Source organism: Benincasa hispida, chromosome 4 (genome assembly GCF_009727055.1).
Source record: "Benincasa hispida cultivar B227 chromosome 4, ASM972705v1, whole genome shotgun sequence".
Lineage (NCBI taxonomy): Eukaryota > Viridiplantae > Streptophyta > Magnoliopsida > Cucurbitales > Cucurbitaceae > Benincasa > Benincasa hispida.
In genome coordinates, this window is record NC_052352.1 from 65,500,037 (window position 1) to 65,517,488 (window position 17,452).

The 17,452-nt window shown below is 32.1% G+C and overlaps 2 protein-coding genes across 5 annotated transcripts; both read left to right on the forward strand.

Annotated features, from left to right (window-relative positions):
* The first annotated feature begins 5,663 nt into the window (after nucleotides 1-5,663).
* On the forward strand, nucleotides 5,664-8,404 carry LOC120075087 (glyceraldehyde-3-phosphate dehydrogenase 2, cytosolic). The gene is made up of 11 exons (XM_039028250.1): nucleotides 5,664-5,821; nucleotides 5,913-6,013; nucleotides 6,254-6,369; nucleotides 6,465-6,564; nucleotides 6,805-6,951; nucleotides 7,043-7,103; nucleotides 7,181-7,278; nucleotides 7,428-7,570; nucleotides 7,687-7,770; nucleotides 7,866-7,955; nucleotides 8,042-8,404. Exons 1-11 carry the CDS (start codon nucleotides 5,794-5,796, stop codon nucleotides 8,085-8,087), a joined length of 1,014 nt encoding a protein of 337 aa, XP_038884178.1. The 5' UTR covers nucleotides 5,664-5,793; the 3' UTR covers nucleotides 8,088-8,404.
* A 1,180-nt stretch (nucleotides 8,405-9,584) lies between these two features.
* On the forward strand, nucleotides 9,585-13,471 carry LOC120076512 (plant UBX domain-containing protein 1). 4 transcript variants are annotated; one of them, XM_039030363.1, is made up of 8 exons: nucleotides 9,585-9,680; nucleotides 9,768-9,826; nucleotides 10,436-10,532; nucleotides 10,647-10,718; nucleotides 11,100-11,170; nucleotides 11,313-11,442; nucleotides 11,550-11,654; nucleotides 13,025-13,471. In XM_039030363.1, exons 2-8 carry the CDS (start codon nucleotides 9,806-9,808, stop codon nucleotides 13,225-13,227), a joined length of 699 nt encoding a protein of 232 aa, XP_038886291.1. In that variant the 5' UTR covers nucleotides 9,585-9,680; nucleotides 9,768-9,805; the 3' UTR covers nucleotides 13,228-13,471. The 4 variants fall into 4 exon arrangements, with proteins under 4 accessions (XP_038886291.1, XP_038886289.1, XP_038886290.1 ...); XM_039030361.1 differs by lacking the exon at nucleotides 9,585-9,680 and having other exon boundaries at nucleotides 9,687-9,826; XM_039030362.1 differs by lacking the exon at nucleotides 9,585-9,680 and having other exon boundaries at nucleotides 9,687-9,826; nucleotides 11,103-11,170.
* The last annotated feature ends 3,981 nt before the right edge of the window (nucleotides 13,472-17,452 follow it).

Sequence of the window (17,452 nt, forward strand, 5' to 3'; positions counted from 1 at the left end):
GCCTACAAGCAAGTACGTTGAGTGCAACAGTACGAGAAACTGTCAAAACTCACTTGACAAACGACACAACAGCGCAGGCCATCCTATAGTTGGCCAAAGAGGGGAAGACAAGCCAGTTCTGGGTGGAAGACGATCTACTATACACCAAGGGCAATCGCCTCTACATCCCCAGATCCGGGGAGTTACGAAGGTCGCTGATGAAGGAGTGTCACGACACACTGTGGGCAGGACATAATGGTTGGTAGAGGACTTATGCCCTTCTGAAACAAGGTTACTATTGGCCAAGCCTTCGAGACGATGTCATGCAATTTACCAAGACTTGCCTTGTCTGCCAACAAGATAAGGTCGAAAGGGTGAAATTAGCGGGTCTGATGGAACCCTTACCTGTGCCCTCTAGACCATGGGAGAGCGTGTCTCTCGACTTCATCACCCATTTGCCCAAGGTGGGAGAGTTCGAATCGATCCTTGTTATCATCGACCGGTTCTCAAAATATGCCACTTTCGTCCCAACGCTGAAAATGTGCACAACCATGATGACTGCCCAACTGTTCTTCAAACACATCGTGAAATTATGGGGCGTCCCCACGAGCATTGTTAGCGATCGGGACGGAAGATTCATTGGGACATTCTGGACAAAATTGTTCAAAATATTGGGGTCAACACTGAATATCTCCTCTAGCTATCATCCCCAAACTGACGGCCAGACGGAACGCTTCAACAGTATGCTCGAGGAATATCTGTGTCACTTTATCGACGCTAAGCAGAAGAACTAGGTCCAGTTGTTAGATGTGGCTCGGTTCAGGTTCAATAGCCAGCAGAGTTCCGCGACCGGAAAAGCGCCCTTCGAGGTGGTGTGCGGTAGACAACCACTCATGCCACACTTGATGGACCACCCTTATGCAGACAAAAGTCCTCAGGCACATAACTTCACTAAAGAGTGGAGCAAAACCTCCGAGATAGCTCGCGCCTACCTAGAAAGAGCATCGAGAAGGATGAAGAAGTGGGCTAATAAGAAGCAGAGGGCCCTCGAGTTTCAAGCCGGGGACAAGGTCCTGATCAAGCTACGACCGGAACAGTTTTGTTTCCGAGGCCAGAGAGACCAACGGCTAGTAAGGAAATATGAAGGTCTAATGGAGGTAATTGAGAAGGTCGGGAGAACCTCATATAAGGTTCAGTTACCCTCATGGATGAAGATTCATCCTGTCATCCATGTGAGTATCCTGAAGCCCTATCATCCCGATCCCGAGATGAACAACGAAACATGCTAAGGCGCCCACCGGTCACGATGAAGAGTTCTGCTGAGAAAGAAGTTGCACAAATCCTGGATAAACGTACGCGCTGTATTGGAAGACTTAGACGAGAACTGACAGAGTTCTTAGTAAAATTGAAGGATCTCCCGACGAAGAGATCAGTTGGGAGCGGGCCGAAGATTTGAAGAATGCAGCTCCAGCCACATCGCAGATTTTAAACAAGGTCAGTTGACGGGGACGTCAACCAATTAAGTGGGGGAGAATGTCACGGTCATGCTTGTCCAGGGCCTATTGCCCATGGCCGCATGCCCGATCCAACCCCTTCTAGCATACTTTCACATCTTTGTATTGTATTAGCTTAGTTAGCTTGCTTTCTTTACATTTTCATTGTAAGTGACCACTCGCCATTTTCATATGCAAGGGTGCCAGTTGGCTTTTTGTTCAGAATGCACTATATGGGGATAAGACTAACCATCACTTCCTCATACCCAGAGTAGTACTATAAAAGCTGTTGTTGTTGCTTATTGCTTTCTAGTCTACTACAATCTTTCTTTCTTTATTCACACTCACAAAAACTTCTTACGAAAACCTTTTCTCCAAACCCGTTTTCTAAAAACCGTTTTCCCTAAAACGGGGGTGGAGGTTGCGAGAGGCACTCGGTGTGCCATCGGTAGTCCGTATTCGAGTTGGCTGACTTGTTCGTGAGCGGGAACAAGTGTCGAACAATCGCTAAGAGAAGCTTCCAAAAGAGCGATTGTGACACTAGGCTTAGCGCCTAGCCTTGCACCAACGCCCAGTATACCTTGTCTGCATGATGCTCACTCACACCTCCAATAGCCCCTTAGCTGCCGCATGCCTTGTCAACACCCAACGATATTCCAACGCATGAACAACCTACTCACGCCAACACTTGACCAGCGCTCTCATGTCATCGCACGACTACCTGGCGCTCACACTTTGCTTTGCCAAACATCACATTCTAATGCATGACGCCCAACTTAGCCGCGCCTATCACCAACGCATGGGGCCTTCATGCGTCCAACATGGACCTTGGCAAGTAGCATATCTAAACTTAATTGTCCTCGGTAACATATCAATACTAGGTGTTTATATGTTTAATACTTAGTCAAATTTTATTTCCCAAAACCTTCACTTTAATATTTAGTCCTTTAGGTTCAATTCTTAAGGCATTCACCTCTTCTTATATTCCTCTACAAGCTTCTTAATTGACCAATCTTTAACCTAAATTACAAAGATAAACATTCGGGGTACCTGACCCTTGAGCCCAATTAATTGGATTTGGGATTTCTTTGACATTTGGACCAAACCAAGTACATTCTTGGGTCTAATTTAACTTTAGCCCAAACTTTAATATTTAATTAGACTAAAATAATTAATTTGATCTAACAATAAGACGAAAACATATGGCATTATCCTAATTTATGACTTCAATTTCAACTTGAGTTACATGTCAACTTTTAATTATACCAAATTCAATTACTTATGATTTCGTCATTAATTTGGTAAATGACATGACAATTTTTTATTGGTCCAAATTTCTCATTGAACAGAATGTAAACACGAGACCTGTGCTCTAAAAACATTGTCACTTAATGTAAAAGTCAATCCAACGAACAATACAAAAAATCTATACCAAATAAGGAAGGATATTTTCTGATGAAGTAACAACATCACATTCTCTCCTCACAACCCTTGAATTAGGAAGTGAGTTTGTAGATATACCAAAAGTATGAAGTAACCTAAAAAAGTAGAGGGAAGTAACCTAAGAAAATAGAGGGAAAGCCCTTAAACTGAAAAAAAAAATAGCCTTAAAAGCTTAGGAATAAATGAAAAAAGAACACAAAGAGGGCTAATGCTGTTAACTAAATAAAAATAAAGAAAAAAAAATAGAAAGAGATACATGAAATAATAATAAATAAAAAAATGGAAGTGTAATTTAGTTAGAGGGAGAATTTAAATTCAAATCAAACAATAATTCAGATATTTATTAGATATAGAATAATAGATATGAGTAGAGATTTATGGTTGGTTAGAAAAATCAAAACTGAAACTACTTTCTTAACATATCTTCAAATCTTTATTTTAAATTAATTAATCTTTATAATTTAAATATATTATTTTTAATGATGAATACAAATCAATTTTTAAATTTTAATTAAGGATGGTTAGAAAAGTTGAAAAATGACAAAAACACAAAGTATACAATGATATTATTTAGAAATAAACAAATTATTTAATCTAGAGACAAATAAGAAAATCAAAGTTTATTTGCATGTCCAAATATATATTTTGAAATAAACAAGATATTTATTATAGAGACGAATACGAAAACAAGAAGTTTATTGGTATATGTCTCTTTTACATAACATTACATTTTAAAATAAACAAACAATTTTTAACTAGTTTAAGTCCATCCTAGAGCCCTTTTTATAGTATAGATAGATTGTACAGCAACATTTTTAAAAGAATTGTAAATAACAAAATCTATTTGTGATAGACTTTTTACCGATGATATTGTCTATCACTAATACACTCAAAGAGCTTAATTTAAATTTTACTATATTTATAAATTCTTTTGTATTGTATTATATCAAATAAGACTGCAAAAATCAAACCGATTTGAACTGTTCCATTCGAATTAGATTGTTTTTTAATCAAATTTTTTTTTTTTTTAAAAAAAACAATTCAAACTTTGATTCTGTTTTAATAATAATAATAATAATAATAATAACCCTTAAAAAAATTAGGGTTGCTATTTCATTTCAGCCCCATGTTGCCACATCCCTCTTCACATCCACTCTTTGTTTCTACTAAAAACAAAAATAAAAAAGTTTGAGGAAGAAATATCAAAGTTTTTTTTAAAGATTCGTCCTAGGCTGCTCAAAAGAAAATGAACTTTTGTTTTAAAATTCTGCCATAATAAGAAGAAATGTCATTCTTCTTCTTAACTTTTTTAATATTATTTTATTGACTCGACTAGATTTTAACTAGACCAGGTCAGGTCGGTTTTAGAGAAGACCCGACCTAACCCGACCTATTTACACAAGTGTATTTGCAATTACTCCTCACAACAAAAACCTAACATATGAATTTTTAAAAAAATTAAAATTATACTAAGTTTTTTTAAAAAAATCTATAACTAGAATAGTCAGATTTTACATAATTTTATATAATTTAAAAATAAATTTTTGATTTAATTTTGTCGAATTTCAAATTTTAATTAAAAAATTATAATTAAAAATTTATTTTTAATAAAATCATTTTAAAAGTAAATAAAATTATACCTAAAACTTTTGAGTTTATTTTTTTCTTTTTTTTTTTAAGTAAAATAATTGTAAGATGGGAGGTTGGACCTTCAACTTCTACAAAATGGTTTGACTTATTTTTTGGTTTAAATGAAAAAACTTTTCTTTTTTTAAAAAAAATATTTTTATTTCATTAATTTAATTATAAAACTTTGAATAATTTTTATCAATTTACACTATAAAAATAAAATGGACACAATCTACCAAATTTAAGATTTAAATAAGTAAAATTGAAATGTTAGATTAGAGTTGAAACAATGATTAAATAAAATTAAAGTTTAGAGTTAAAATTAATAAACTTTCCAAGTCTAGTATTAGAAATGATTTTTAACTCTAATAAGGACAAATTTAAAAAATTACATTTTAAGTATGGTGGTAGTTGTAATTATATTTTTAAATTTTTTTTTTTTAGAAAACCTGAACTCTCAAACTTATATAAATATTAAAATTAGACTTTCAAACTTTTAATAGTTGTAAAAATTGCATATCTACATGATAAAAATTGAACAATATAATTTTTATCATTATAAAAAATTGAGAGTCCAATTTTAAGATTTATATAATTTTGAGGAATCAACCTAAAAAAAAAGAAAAATTTGAGGGTATAATTACAGTATAAAAAAGGAAAAAAAATCTTTATCGTTTTTTTTTTCAATTTTCTATTTTGTCTCAAAATTTCAAAATGTTATTAGTTTATTCCTTAGGTTTCAAAATATTTGAATTTTATTTTGAGTTTGTTTCAATTTGGTCCCTAAATTTGAAAATTTACATTTTTAACATCAATTTTTAGTAAATTCTCATTTTTCTTGTGTGTTAGTCTTAATGTATACAGATAGATTTAAAATCATTAAATAATTGAAACAAATAAAATGTAACATTTTAATACTTTAAGAACTTAATGAAATCAAAACCAAAACAAAACAACTAAAATTCATATATATTTTTAGAAAACGTGATTACTAATTATGGCTCTAAAAAAATCCTCTTTTCGAATCTATAGAGCTAATTGTGGCCCTACCCTTTCAATTTCATCGACAAATCCGCCTTTCATTTTATTAATTTTTCAATTTATTAATTTTTTTCATTTTTGCGGTCCTTAGGTCACCACTCCCATTCACCTATATATTCCTCATTTCAACTCTTTCAATTCACTCATTCCCATTCACTGCCCTAACTCTCTCTCCCGATCTGTTTATTCCTCATTTCTTCTCAGAATCATGGGCAAAGTCAAGATCGGGATCAATGGTATTGCCTTTCTCTTTTCTTTTTCATTTCCCTTTTTCACTTCTCTCGATCACCATCTTATTATCTCTTCTGCATTTTGTTTATCCTCAAGGATTTGGAAGGATCGGTCGCCTTGTTGCTAGAGTCGCCTTGCAGAGTGATGATATCGAACTCGTTGCTGTTAATGATCCCTTCATCACCACTGATTACATGGTAAATTTACGGATCTGCTACCAGGATCTCTATGTTCACGTTTTCATGATTTAGATCTGATGTAAATTGGTCATCTTCAAGGATTTGTAATTTTGTATAGTCATTCAGAATGACTTTTCTCTTGTTTTTTTTGTTCTGTATCTTTTATTGGGCTTTAGTGTCATATTATTGCGAGTATGAAAGTGTTGGGCTTCTTTTTTATGGTTTTCCTAAATTTGATTTTACCCTTGTCTACGACAGACCTATATGTTCAAGTATGATAGTGTTCACGGTCAGTGGAAGCACCATGATATCAAGGTTAAGGATAGCAAGACTCTTCTCTTTGGGGAGAAATCAGTCACCGTTTTCGGTACTAGGTATTTTCATTGCATCTTCTTCGTCTACTTTGATATTTCTTTTAACCGTATAATTTCTTTAGTTTAACATTTTAGCATTTGACTTCATTCATTAGGAACCCGGAGGAGATCCCATGGGGAGAGGTTGGAGCCGACTATGTTGTTGAATCCACTGGAGTATTCACTGATAAGGACAAAGCTGCTGCTCATTTGAAGGTTTGATCATTTATATTATTATATTGTTTTATTCAGTGTTTGGTAGATATAAACCCTACATATTTTAAAGTAATACTTTTGACTTGATGTGTTTACTTTTCATAATAATAATGCGTTGATCAATATTTTTAAAATGGGGACTAATTCTCGTTTAGTTTGATGCTTCGAGGCATAGTTTTAGAATTTGATTTAGTTTGTTATGCCACGTTTTCATCTGATGATTCACTGATATTTTTTCAGGGTGGTGCAAAGAAGGTTATCATCTCCGCACCAAGCAAGGATGCCCCAATGTTTGTTGTTGGTGTTAATGAGAAGGAGTACAAGTCAGACCTCAACATTGTGTCCAATGCCAGTTGCACTACCAACTGTCTTGCTCCCTTAGCCAAGGTAGTTCATTTTTCTTAGTTATAGGATGCTAAATTCATTTTCGAGGTAGTCAGAATTTGACATTTGCAATTAACCCATCTTTCTGCTTTAGGTCATCAACGATAGATTTGGTATTATTGAGGGTCTCATGACGACTGTCCATTCCATCACTGGTATGAATTATCCTTTACTAAACATACTGTTTTAGTATGTTATGTCCAACAGTTGCTTACTGTTTCCCATCCTGCAGCCACCCAGAAGACTGTTGATGGACCATCAATGAAGGACTGGAGAGGTGGAAGGGCCGCTTCCTTCAACATCATTCCCAGCAGCACTGGTGCTGCCAAGGTAGGTTTTCCTGGATTGAAGAATGAATACTCTTGTGATATTCTCTATTCATTCAGTTATTGCAATATCTTGTTCATTAACTGATTCCTATGTGGATGTTCATGTATTCTTTAAGTTAACTAAGATCATTGGTGTTTATACATGTGTAGGCTGTAGGTAAAGTGCTGCCTGCTCTTAACGGAAAGTTGACAGGAATGGCATTCCGTGTTCCCACTGTTGATGTATCTGTTGTCGACCTTACGGTTAGGCTTGAAAAGAATGCTACTTATGAAGATATCAAGGCTGCCATCAAGTAAGAATTTACGAATTATATTGTCCTAGTAGCCTAAAAATGGTCCAAAAAGTGGCAGTGTTTGTAGAAGAAGAATTTCCCCTTTATGCTAAAGTGAATTTCTTGTTGCTTACCAGGGAAGAATCAGAAGGCAAGCTAAAGGGAATTCTTGGGTACACCGAAGATGATGTTGTGTCGACCGACTTTGTTGGTGACAGCAGGTTAGTAGAGTTATACAAAGGCAATATTCTTGCATGGGGTTATTACAAGATGATGTGAGCTTCGTTTTTATCATTTGTCATTGTTATTTCCACAGGTCAAGCATTTTTGATGCCAAGGCTGGCATTGCTTTGAACGACAACTTTGTTAAGATCGTCTCTTGGTATGATAACGAGTGGGGATACAGGTAAGAAATTATCTGATTCTTGTATCATTGGATGATGGATTTGCAGAATAAGAGATTGAATTTGCTTTGTGTTTTTCTTATGGCAGTTCGCGTGTGATCGACTTGATCCGTCACATTAACTCTGTTCAGTAAAAAGCATTGTCTTGAACTTCTGGAGGGAGGGAAGCCTTTGGATTTTGTGGATTTTCTCAATTATTAGGTCACCTGTCATTCAGAGCAGGGTGTTTTTGTGTTAGTGTTGAGTTTGAATAACTGGAGGATTTAGGGTTTTGGATGAAATTTTTGTTGGAACTTTGTATTTGTACCCCTCCCCATTTTCTTTTTTCAGGGAAGAATTTGAAACCCTGTTTTTTCCCTTTCAAATTATAAGTTAGCACTTTTTTTTTTTTTTTTTGGATTTTGTACCTTTCAATAATCAATAATTATGCGGCATTTTGCATTACAAATTATGGTCCGTGGTTTATTGAAAGACCATGAAAATTCACTAAATCCATAATTAGATCAAATATAAATGGTTTGGTCGGTTTTTATGGAGAAATTGAAAGAAATCTCAAAATCAAATCAATCCAAACCTCAAAAATAAAACTAATAGGTGTAATTTTACAAACTAAATTATCAAATTGATATAAATTTATAATTTATACAAAATGGGACCTAAGTTCTTAATCTTGGACATCTCTAAATTTTAAAAAATTTGAAACTTGAGATTAAATGGATGCTAACTCAAATTTAGAGACTCTTTTACTTCATAATATATACAATGTATAATATAATATGATTTAATCAATAAGTCTTTACTACTTACTAACTATATGAAAAATCAAAAGCAATTTGGTCAACAGAATCAAAATTGGAAAAGATTTAAAAATCTTCCTAATTGATTAATGAAAATGTGGCTAACATTTGGCAACAGAAAAATTTACTAAAAAAACATTAAAAATAAAAGGATACCAGATTTAATACATTAACATTTTAACCTCTTTAACTACATTTCGTTATTTGCCCGAAGATTTTGGAAAATGCTTAGAGTAACATTGAAATGATATAAATGTCTCATATGTGTTATATTCAACGCGACTAGTTTTTCTATTAGTCTTCTTTAATCGACTTTAAGAACCTTCATGTCCCAATATGACTAAATTAGATCTGACCTTTTGGTGTTACAATGTCTAAAAACATAATTGAATGCCAATCCCCAATATCAGAGATTTAATTAATTAATTAATTATTATTATTATTTTTTGGACTTTTTACGTTCATAGTGAGTGAATGATATGTGTCAAAACAACCGTTCATTATCACCCACTTATTATTATTTAGCTTGTTGAACATTTGTTAACAAGAAATGAATCCCTTTGTAGGGCTAATAATGATAGTTTATGAGGTTTTGTGAATATTCATTAATCCATTTGGATAGATTCTTGTAATTTTGTTTTTTTTAATTTTAATATATATTTTTTCTATTTTCCAAAATTGACCGAAATTTCCCACAATTTGTTTGAAGGGTATTTTAGACAATTTAGCTATCTATTAGGGCCATAAGTGTTAATAACCCAATTCTCTTACACAAAGGCTTTTGCTGCCCAAAATTCGAGTCTGATGAAGGGGGCAACTTGGGCGGCCCAGATGATAAGTAGTAACTTGCGGAAGGGGCTGGCCATGGCCAGCCAGGAATTCTGATTCCCGTACCAGCAAGAAACGGGAGTGAAAACTGCAGGAAAAAAGGCAACTATTTATATCAGATTCCCCATTCTTCGTCCTTTCAAACTTCGCTTTCTTTGCTAATGGTTTGTGATGATTCTTACTCTCTAGCACTCAAGCGAAGGAGGTTTTCCTACAGCATCAACTCCATGGCTGACCAATCATCTAAGGTCTTTTCCCCAAATTTCTTATCAATACCCACAACTTACATTTCTGAATCCGCTTTCTTGCCTCGTTTCTTGCTCTTTCTCTCTATCCTTTTCTAGTTTCTTTCACTTTGTTGATTGTAGTTTGATATTGCTGATTTGGGATTCTGGGTGTTCTTTAGATTGGTATTTCGGATTCTGGGTGTTCTTTAGATCGGTATTTCGGATTCTGGGTGTTCTTTAGATTGGTATTTTTGGCTTTCTATTGTACTGGGATTATGTGTTTCTTTTACTTTATGATTGTGGACATATTAACTCTTTTTCCCTTTCTTAACTGGGTTTTCATTGTTTAGTGAATTGTGATTCTGTATTTATGGGAAGGAGAAGATCATGCTCACGTGCTGAAACGAATTAGATTATAGAGTTATAAGGGTAACCTACTTGAATTATTAGGTGTACTGTACAATCTCTTTGTCTTGTTGAGAATTATAATTCCGGTTTCTTATAAGGTGATTTCTGGTGGAAATCTGTAATGGTGATGCAAACTTGTTCTATTTGAATGATATTTGCTGCTACTGGTATGGAATGCTAACTCTTTTTTTATTCCCATCTTCGTGGGATTTCTGAGGTTAGGCCAAGTTACTGGGCGTGAAAGAAAAATTTGGACGAGAGATCCGTGTGTTTGAGACAATGCCACCATCTTCATCAACTGAGGAATTATCCAACACTGGTAAAAAAATGAATTTAAATTTGCATCCCTTGATGGACCTAGAACTAGATTACAGATAAATGGATTTTCAACATCCTTGCAAGGAACTCATTCTGTATGCCCTTGTTCTTTTAGGTGACGAGCCAGATGATTTTTATGAATTTACAGCGGAAGACTACCATCGAGTATTAGCAACCAAAAAGGATGGTAAATTGTTGTTATTTCATTACTTGAGCTAGCAGTGGTTATTGGAACACAATTTTCTTTAGGTCCCTAATATTTTTTCCATCGTTATGGTTGGCGTTATCATTTACGAGGAGCATTTTCTTATATGTATTTAATAGGTGTTTTGAAACATGTTATTTCAACCATATTTGGGTTGGTCTTTATTTTTATTGACTTAACAGAAGTCTATTCAACTTATCATGTCACTTTTAACTCCAAAAGTCCCAATGGTTTTATGAATATGGGTACTTGGCAAGTTGGCATCCTTTTGCTAGGCATTCAAATGTTTATGTAGGCTACACTGTTATTGTTAACATGGATATCCTTGCACACCCACGGTAAAGCTCTATGTTTCCATCTTAGCAGAGAAATATTTGAAAACACGGAAGTTGAGAGAGGCAGAACAGGCAGCTCGCAGGTCAAAAATAACAAAGGTGCTACAAAAACATTTTACCAAAACTTCTTAATAATCTTGATTATTTATTTTATTTTATTTTTTTTAAAGCAGTACTAAGCTTAGCAGTTTGCCGTTTCTAAAACCGTTCTTTAGGACTGAGCGTGACCATCATGCTGCAGGTCAGGGTACGAGTTCGCTTTCCTGATAATCACACTTTAGAGGCGACTTTTCATCCATCTGAAACAATGCAGACCTTAGTTGATCTTCTTACCAAAGTAGTTGCTCAACCAGAATTACCATTTTATATTTGTATGTCATAAGAACTTGGAACAATCTGATATACCTTTTTTCTGTTGTTGCTTTGAAGTGTTCATAAGGTTTCTTAAGAGTTGATTCATCATTACCTAACATTGCAGATACCACACCTCCCAAGAAACAGATAAAAGACTTGACACAGGATTTTTATTCTGCTGGCTTTGTTCCTGGTGCAATCGTCTACTTTTCATATGATCTACCTGAAGGTTCAGAATGCAACATTCACTTTGCTTATTTGAAATTTATATGGCTTGACCTTCTAAGTACTATATGAGCTTTAATTTTCAGAATTAGGTTTACTTATAGGTGTGGTATCCAGCATGATATCAACTTGGATGCTTAAATTCTCATTCTTGACCTGTCTATTTTTAGTGCTTTATATAGTTCTTCCTCACATTTTACTTATGGTAGATATGAGAAAAGGGGCTAGTGGACGATTATGTTAAGGGCAATCGAGGATAAATATGACGACTATCAGTGGGGCAGATAAGAGAGAGAATAGTAATCACTTAGAAAATTAATGGGTGATTATAGAAGGTATATGTACCCAAATTGTGGCGGAGAGGATATCATTTTTTACTTTTGTTCACTGGCAACTTTCAGTTTAGGAGACTATCTCAAAGCTCTTGAGTTTCCTAATGCAGCATGATTCTAATACAATAATGATTCCTACATAGAGTGTGTTTAGATTAACTCTTTAAGTGTTTAATTTTGAAAATAAGTCATTTTAGAAAAAATTGATGTGTTTGGTAGTCATTCAAAATAGCCTTTGAAACACATTCAAAGTTCATTTTAGATATTTTTTTTATCAAAAGAGTTTAAATAAAAATGATTTTTTTTTTTTAAAACATCTTTTTCTCTAGTCAATTCAAAAGGGTCCTTAACATACTTTACTCTCAGTTTATCATGGTTGTAGTGTCTCATAATGCTTCTATAATCTGGTTTATTATCATCTTTTTGCTTCTCTCAAAATATTTGTCATATTTCTTCAGCATCAATGTTATTTTTAGTTTGTTTAGAGTGACTGTTGAATGGAAATCAATCACTGGATGAACTTTAAAATATGGACCTGTTTTTCAGATCAGTTGCCTTCCGGGAAAAGAAAAAAAAAAAAGATGTATCTGGTTGGCACGAGATTATGATTAATTTTTGATGATATGAACCCCCTTTTTCACTTACTTGAATGAGAGATAAGAATTAAGCTGCTGTATGGGGTATTGAACTTTTAAATCAGGTTACTAATTTCAATTGTAAATATTTTTTGTGCCAAGGGCACATCGATATTTCATAAAGTTTTGCACAGTGAGCTTGAGCAATCAATTACAGAGGTTTTGGGGAGATGGACTTTCCATATTTGGGCTTCCTTACATTGTTGTCTAGATTTTGAAACAAAAAGGGAAAATGAAGGAAACAGAAAGAGTGATAAGCTTTTGTTGTCTCGCAATTACTGAATTTCTGCCTTCTGGTTCTGATATCTTTTAGTTGTTTCCTAATACGAATCCATTCTTCTTTTGACTCTTGACATTACTTTGAACTATGATGCAACTGATTCTCAGAATTGTTGCATTGAACTCAGGCGAAGCAGTTGGTTCTGTCTCTTACCTTAATGAAGATGTCATGGCTTTGAAAGGTCTAGAATTCGTGAGCGAAGAAGAGGAGCCTATACCGGTTGTTGCAGAGCCTGAAACAGCAGTATCTCCTCCTGCCCCTACCCCTGTTGTCAAGGAAACCAAGGCTACTGACAAGAAAGCTATCAAACCCAAGTGGCTGAAAATGTAAAGACTGCTCATATTTTGTAAACTCTACTGCAGACCAGCTTTGATGCGCTGGTAGAGAGCCAGTTCTAACCCTGAGTCAAGATGAGAGTGGACAGAGAAATCCTCCAGAAATTGTGTTTGGTTGAAAGTAGTTGTGTAAGGTGATGAAGTTGAAGAGTTGGGTTTTTCTTTTCTTGGTTGTTTGTTTGAACTTGTTAATACCCTGTTATATTCCATCTTCAATGATGATAAAGGATTTTCTTCAATCTTTCTTCTTTTTTGTTCTATTCTTTTAAGTTGCAAATGGTTGTAGATCTGGCTCCATTTTTGGGTTTTATCATCTCAATTTATGATTAAAACTATTTGATGATGTTTGGGGTTCTGAAGGCTGGAGTTGATATGTTTAAGTTGGGAAATCTGTTTGGGATGTAAAGTTATGAAGATGAAGTTTTTCGATAAATATGCAAACTTTAATAGTGAATACTATAGAAGTTGGTGGAGTTGAGTTATTTAACATCGACTTATGAAGTTGGTGGGTCAAATATTCTTGGGTTTTTCATTTTACATATAACTTCACTTTGAATATAATTAATTAATATTAATTTAACAGAAATAATATAAATATTTATTTTAATAAATCAATAATATATTTTTATAAAAATATTTTAGTATTCTTTATTAATATATTATATTTTAATCTCATTTTCTTTCCTTTTAATATAATATATTATCTATTAAAATATATTTTTTTATATTATTTAATTAAAATTAAAATTACTAATGTTGATCTTAATTAATAATAAAAATGATTAAGTATTAGATTATAATTAGTATGACGTTCACTAAATGCATTAATTGGTTAATTTAAATTATAAATTACCCCGTCTTCAAATATTTATAATTAAAATTATTATCGATTCGTAATTAACTTTTTATTGATATATTGAATATTGTTTATTCTTTAAATTATTAATCTATTATAATTATAATAAGATTTTCATGTTTAATTACACAATTAAATGCAAACACAAATTTTGTTCCAAACCCAGTTATTTTTTATTTCCAGACATCTTAATGTTAAGCCTGAGGGTTAGGCTGAGAGATTTAGGTAGTCTTGAGTTTAAGAAAACTAAAACTGTGTTTGCAAGCTTAGGAAGCCTGAAGTGCAGATTTATAACTCTTTGTGTGAAATATTTTCTTATATTAAATAAGTGGTTGGATTTTATATTAGTTTAAATTTGTTATCTTAATTATTTTAATATAGTTAAGATTAAAATAATCTAACAAATTTAGAAAAATATTTGTTTTTTTGAAGTTTGAAATAAAGATTTGACTAAAATTATCATTTTATTTAATTTATTATTTTAATAATTTGATATTTTGATTTTACTAGATTTTGAAATAAAATGTTTAGACTTTTGTCACTTTAATTAATTTAAATTAAGATTTTCTAATTCAGCTGATCCGCCATACAAGCTGGATAGCGTCAGTGGGTGACGCCCCTGTTTACTATAATGTTGAGTACTATTTGACTATACAAGATTATATGATTTTTGAGCCTATTAAGTTATCGGTCTATGATCGCCTTCATAAAAAAAGGCGTCAGATTACTCTGACATAATGGGTTATTATTTTACATAAAAATCTAGTTCAATTTACTTTTTAACCCTCCTTATATTCAATTTTGATTAAAAATGTGTTTATAGTATAATAATAATAATAATAATAATAATAATAATAATAATAATAATAATAATAAGTATATAAGGGATCTTTCTTGAAGTGATCAATTTATAGCTAATAGAAGAAAATAAATGAAATCTCCTAAAATAAAGACAATATATAAACAAAGAAGAGAAGAGAGAAAATTAAACAGGATAATCAAACAAATAATAATAATTAAAAAGAAAACACCCGAAATGAAAAAAGAATTAGAAGAAAGAGAAAGTATATTTTAAAAAATATTATTGTAATCTAAATTAAGGGCCTATTTGGAATGACTTAAAAAAAACTGTTTTTCAAAAATTCATTTTTATTTAAACACTTTTGATTAAAAAAAATTCCTTAAAATAAAAACACATATGTTTGGCAACTATTTTTAAAAATATTTATATATAAAAATTTGTCTAGTTTGTAATAAACTAAATAATAATAATTAAAAAGAAAAAACTCCAAATGAAAAAAAGAATTAGAAGAAAGAGAAAGTATATTTTAAAGAATATTATTGTAATCTAAATTAAAGGCATGCTTGGAATGCCTTAGAAAAAACTGTTTTTCAAAAATTCATTTTTATTTAAACACTTTTGATTAAAAAAAATTCCTTAAAATAAAAACACATATATGTTTGACAACTATTTTTTAAAAGTGTTTATATATAAAAATTTGTCTAGTTTGTTATAAACTAAAAGTATTTTATTAATATTTTTCAAAGTGGGTCGGTGGTGGTTGAAGTTGGCCAGAGTCGATGGTTAGAAGTTTGCTGGCAGGGTCGTCGAAAGTGGCTACCGGAGGTGGCTGGTGGTGGCCGAAGTTTGGCTAGAGTCGTTGGCCCGAAGTTCGCTGACAGGGTCGTCGAAAGTTGAGACTGGAGGTGGCCAGTGGTGGTGGGAGTTCACCGACAACTATCGCCAGAGGTGGTGTCTAGAAGTTGGTTAACAAACTTCCTAAATTAAATTAGAAAAAAAAAGTATAATTCAAGTGTTTATTCAAATCCATGAGAAAAAGTGTATAAAGCCTTGCTTCCTAAACCCTTGTCCCAAACAAAGGTTGGGCTTAGGATACCTAATTTATCCCAAACTCAACCCTTGAAACAGAGTATGTTTATCCTAAATTAAATTAGAGTATGTTTGGCCTAAAGAGTTGGGAAGTAGTTGCTAAAGAATTGGTGGATCTCACTATTAAAAAATATCAATTTTATATCTTATTAACGTGAGGAGTTCACAACTCTCTAGATATCATAACTACTTACCTCTCTCACTATTCCACTTCTTACCCTAAACATCCCCTAAGGGTGTGTCTAGATCCTGGTTCTTGCTTCACCTATAACCAAGAACTTGGTTTGTGTGGGTATTAGGAATCCATTTATATCTCAAGTTATGGGTTTGTGAAACCTTTAAGGTTCGTTTGGTTAGAAGGTTTTGGAATTGGAACATGCATCCAAATCCCATGTTTATTTCACAATTTTCAACAATTTACTAGGGAACATGCATGTTTATTCCCAAGCATCCTCATTTCTGACATACAAGGGTTTTCTATTCCCTTTCAAAATTGAGTTTTCTCTTTATGCTCTTCATCTGTTTTTTATTTTATATGTAATTTCACTTTAAATATAGTAATTAATTAATATTAATGTAATAAAAATAATATAAATATTTATGTTAATAAATCAATAATAATCTATTAAAATATTTACTTAACTTATTTTTACAATAAAATTTTATTAAATGAATGCAATTACTTTTTTACATAAACTATTAATTTATTAACCAACAGTATCTTAAATATATTAAATTAGTAAACTAGGATTAGTTAAATTTAATTAGTATAAAAATTCATATTCCAATAATAATACTTTATTGCTTTATTGCTTTTTAAAATCCAATAATTATTTATTAAGATTAATTTTAATATAATCATTCATTATGAACATGTAATTATTATTGATCGGTTAATTATTTATTGTCATTAATTTTTGTTACTTCATTCATTATTAGCATATCACATTTACAATTTTTTTAGTATTCTTTATTGATATATCATATTTTTATCTCACTTTTTACTTTTTATATAATATATTGTTTATTAAATATATTCTCTTATATTATTTAATTAAAATTAAAGTTACTAATGTCGAACTTAATTAATTATAAAAATGATTGAGTATTAGATTATAATTAGTATGGTGTTCATTAAATATATTAATTGGTTAATTTTAATTATAAATTACTCAATTTTCAAATATTTATAATTGAAATTATTATTGATTCGTAATTATTTAATTTTTTATGGATAGATTGAAGGTTGTTTATTGGGTAATTTATTAATCTATTATAGTTATAAAAGATCATAAAATTATGATAGCATTCCTATGCACAGCCAAACACTGTAGTTTTTTATTCCAAAAATCATATTCCTAGACATCTTATTTCCAGACATCTCTTATTTTCAGGCGTCAATAAAATCTTAAACCAAATGACCTCTAATCCTTCTATTTTTTCAATTACTAAGTCACAAATGATGTCAACAAG

Bases quoted from the DNA above. Each gene is read 5' to 3' on its own strand.
- LOC120075087 (XM_039028250.1), top strand. From the start codon at position 5,794: ATGGGCAAAGTCAAGATCGGGATCAATG. The intron at 7,104-7,180 runs GTATGAATTATC...CCCATCCTGCAG, and splicing joins GACTGTCCATTCCATCACTG to CCACCCAGAAGACTGTTGAT. The intron at 7,771-7,865 runs GTTAGTAGAGTT...TTATTTCCACAG, and splicing joins GACTTTGTTGGTGACAGCAG to GTCAAGCATTTTTGATGCCA.
- LOC120076512 (XM_039030361.1), top strand. From the start codon at position 9,740: ATGGTTTGTGATGATTCTTACTCTCTAGCACTCAAGCGAAGGAGGTTT. The intron at 11,443-11,549 runs GTATGTCATAAG...CTAACATTGCAG, and splicing joins AGAATTACCATTTTATATTT to ATACCACACCTCCCAAGAAA. The intron at 11,655-13,024 runs GTTCAGAATGCA...CATTGAACTCAG, and splicing joins TTCATATGATCTACCTGAAG to GCGAAGCAGTTGGTTCTGTC.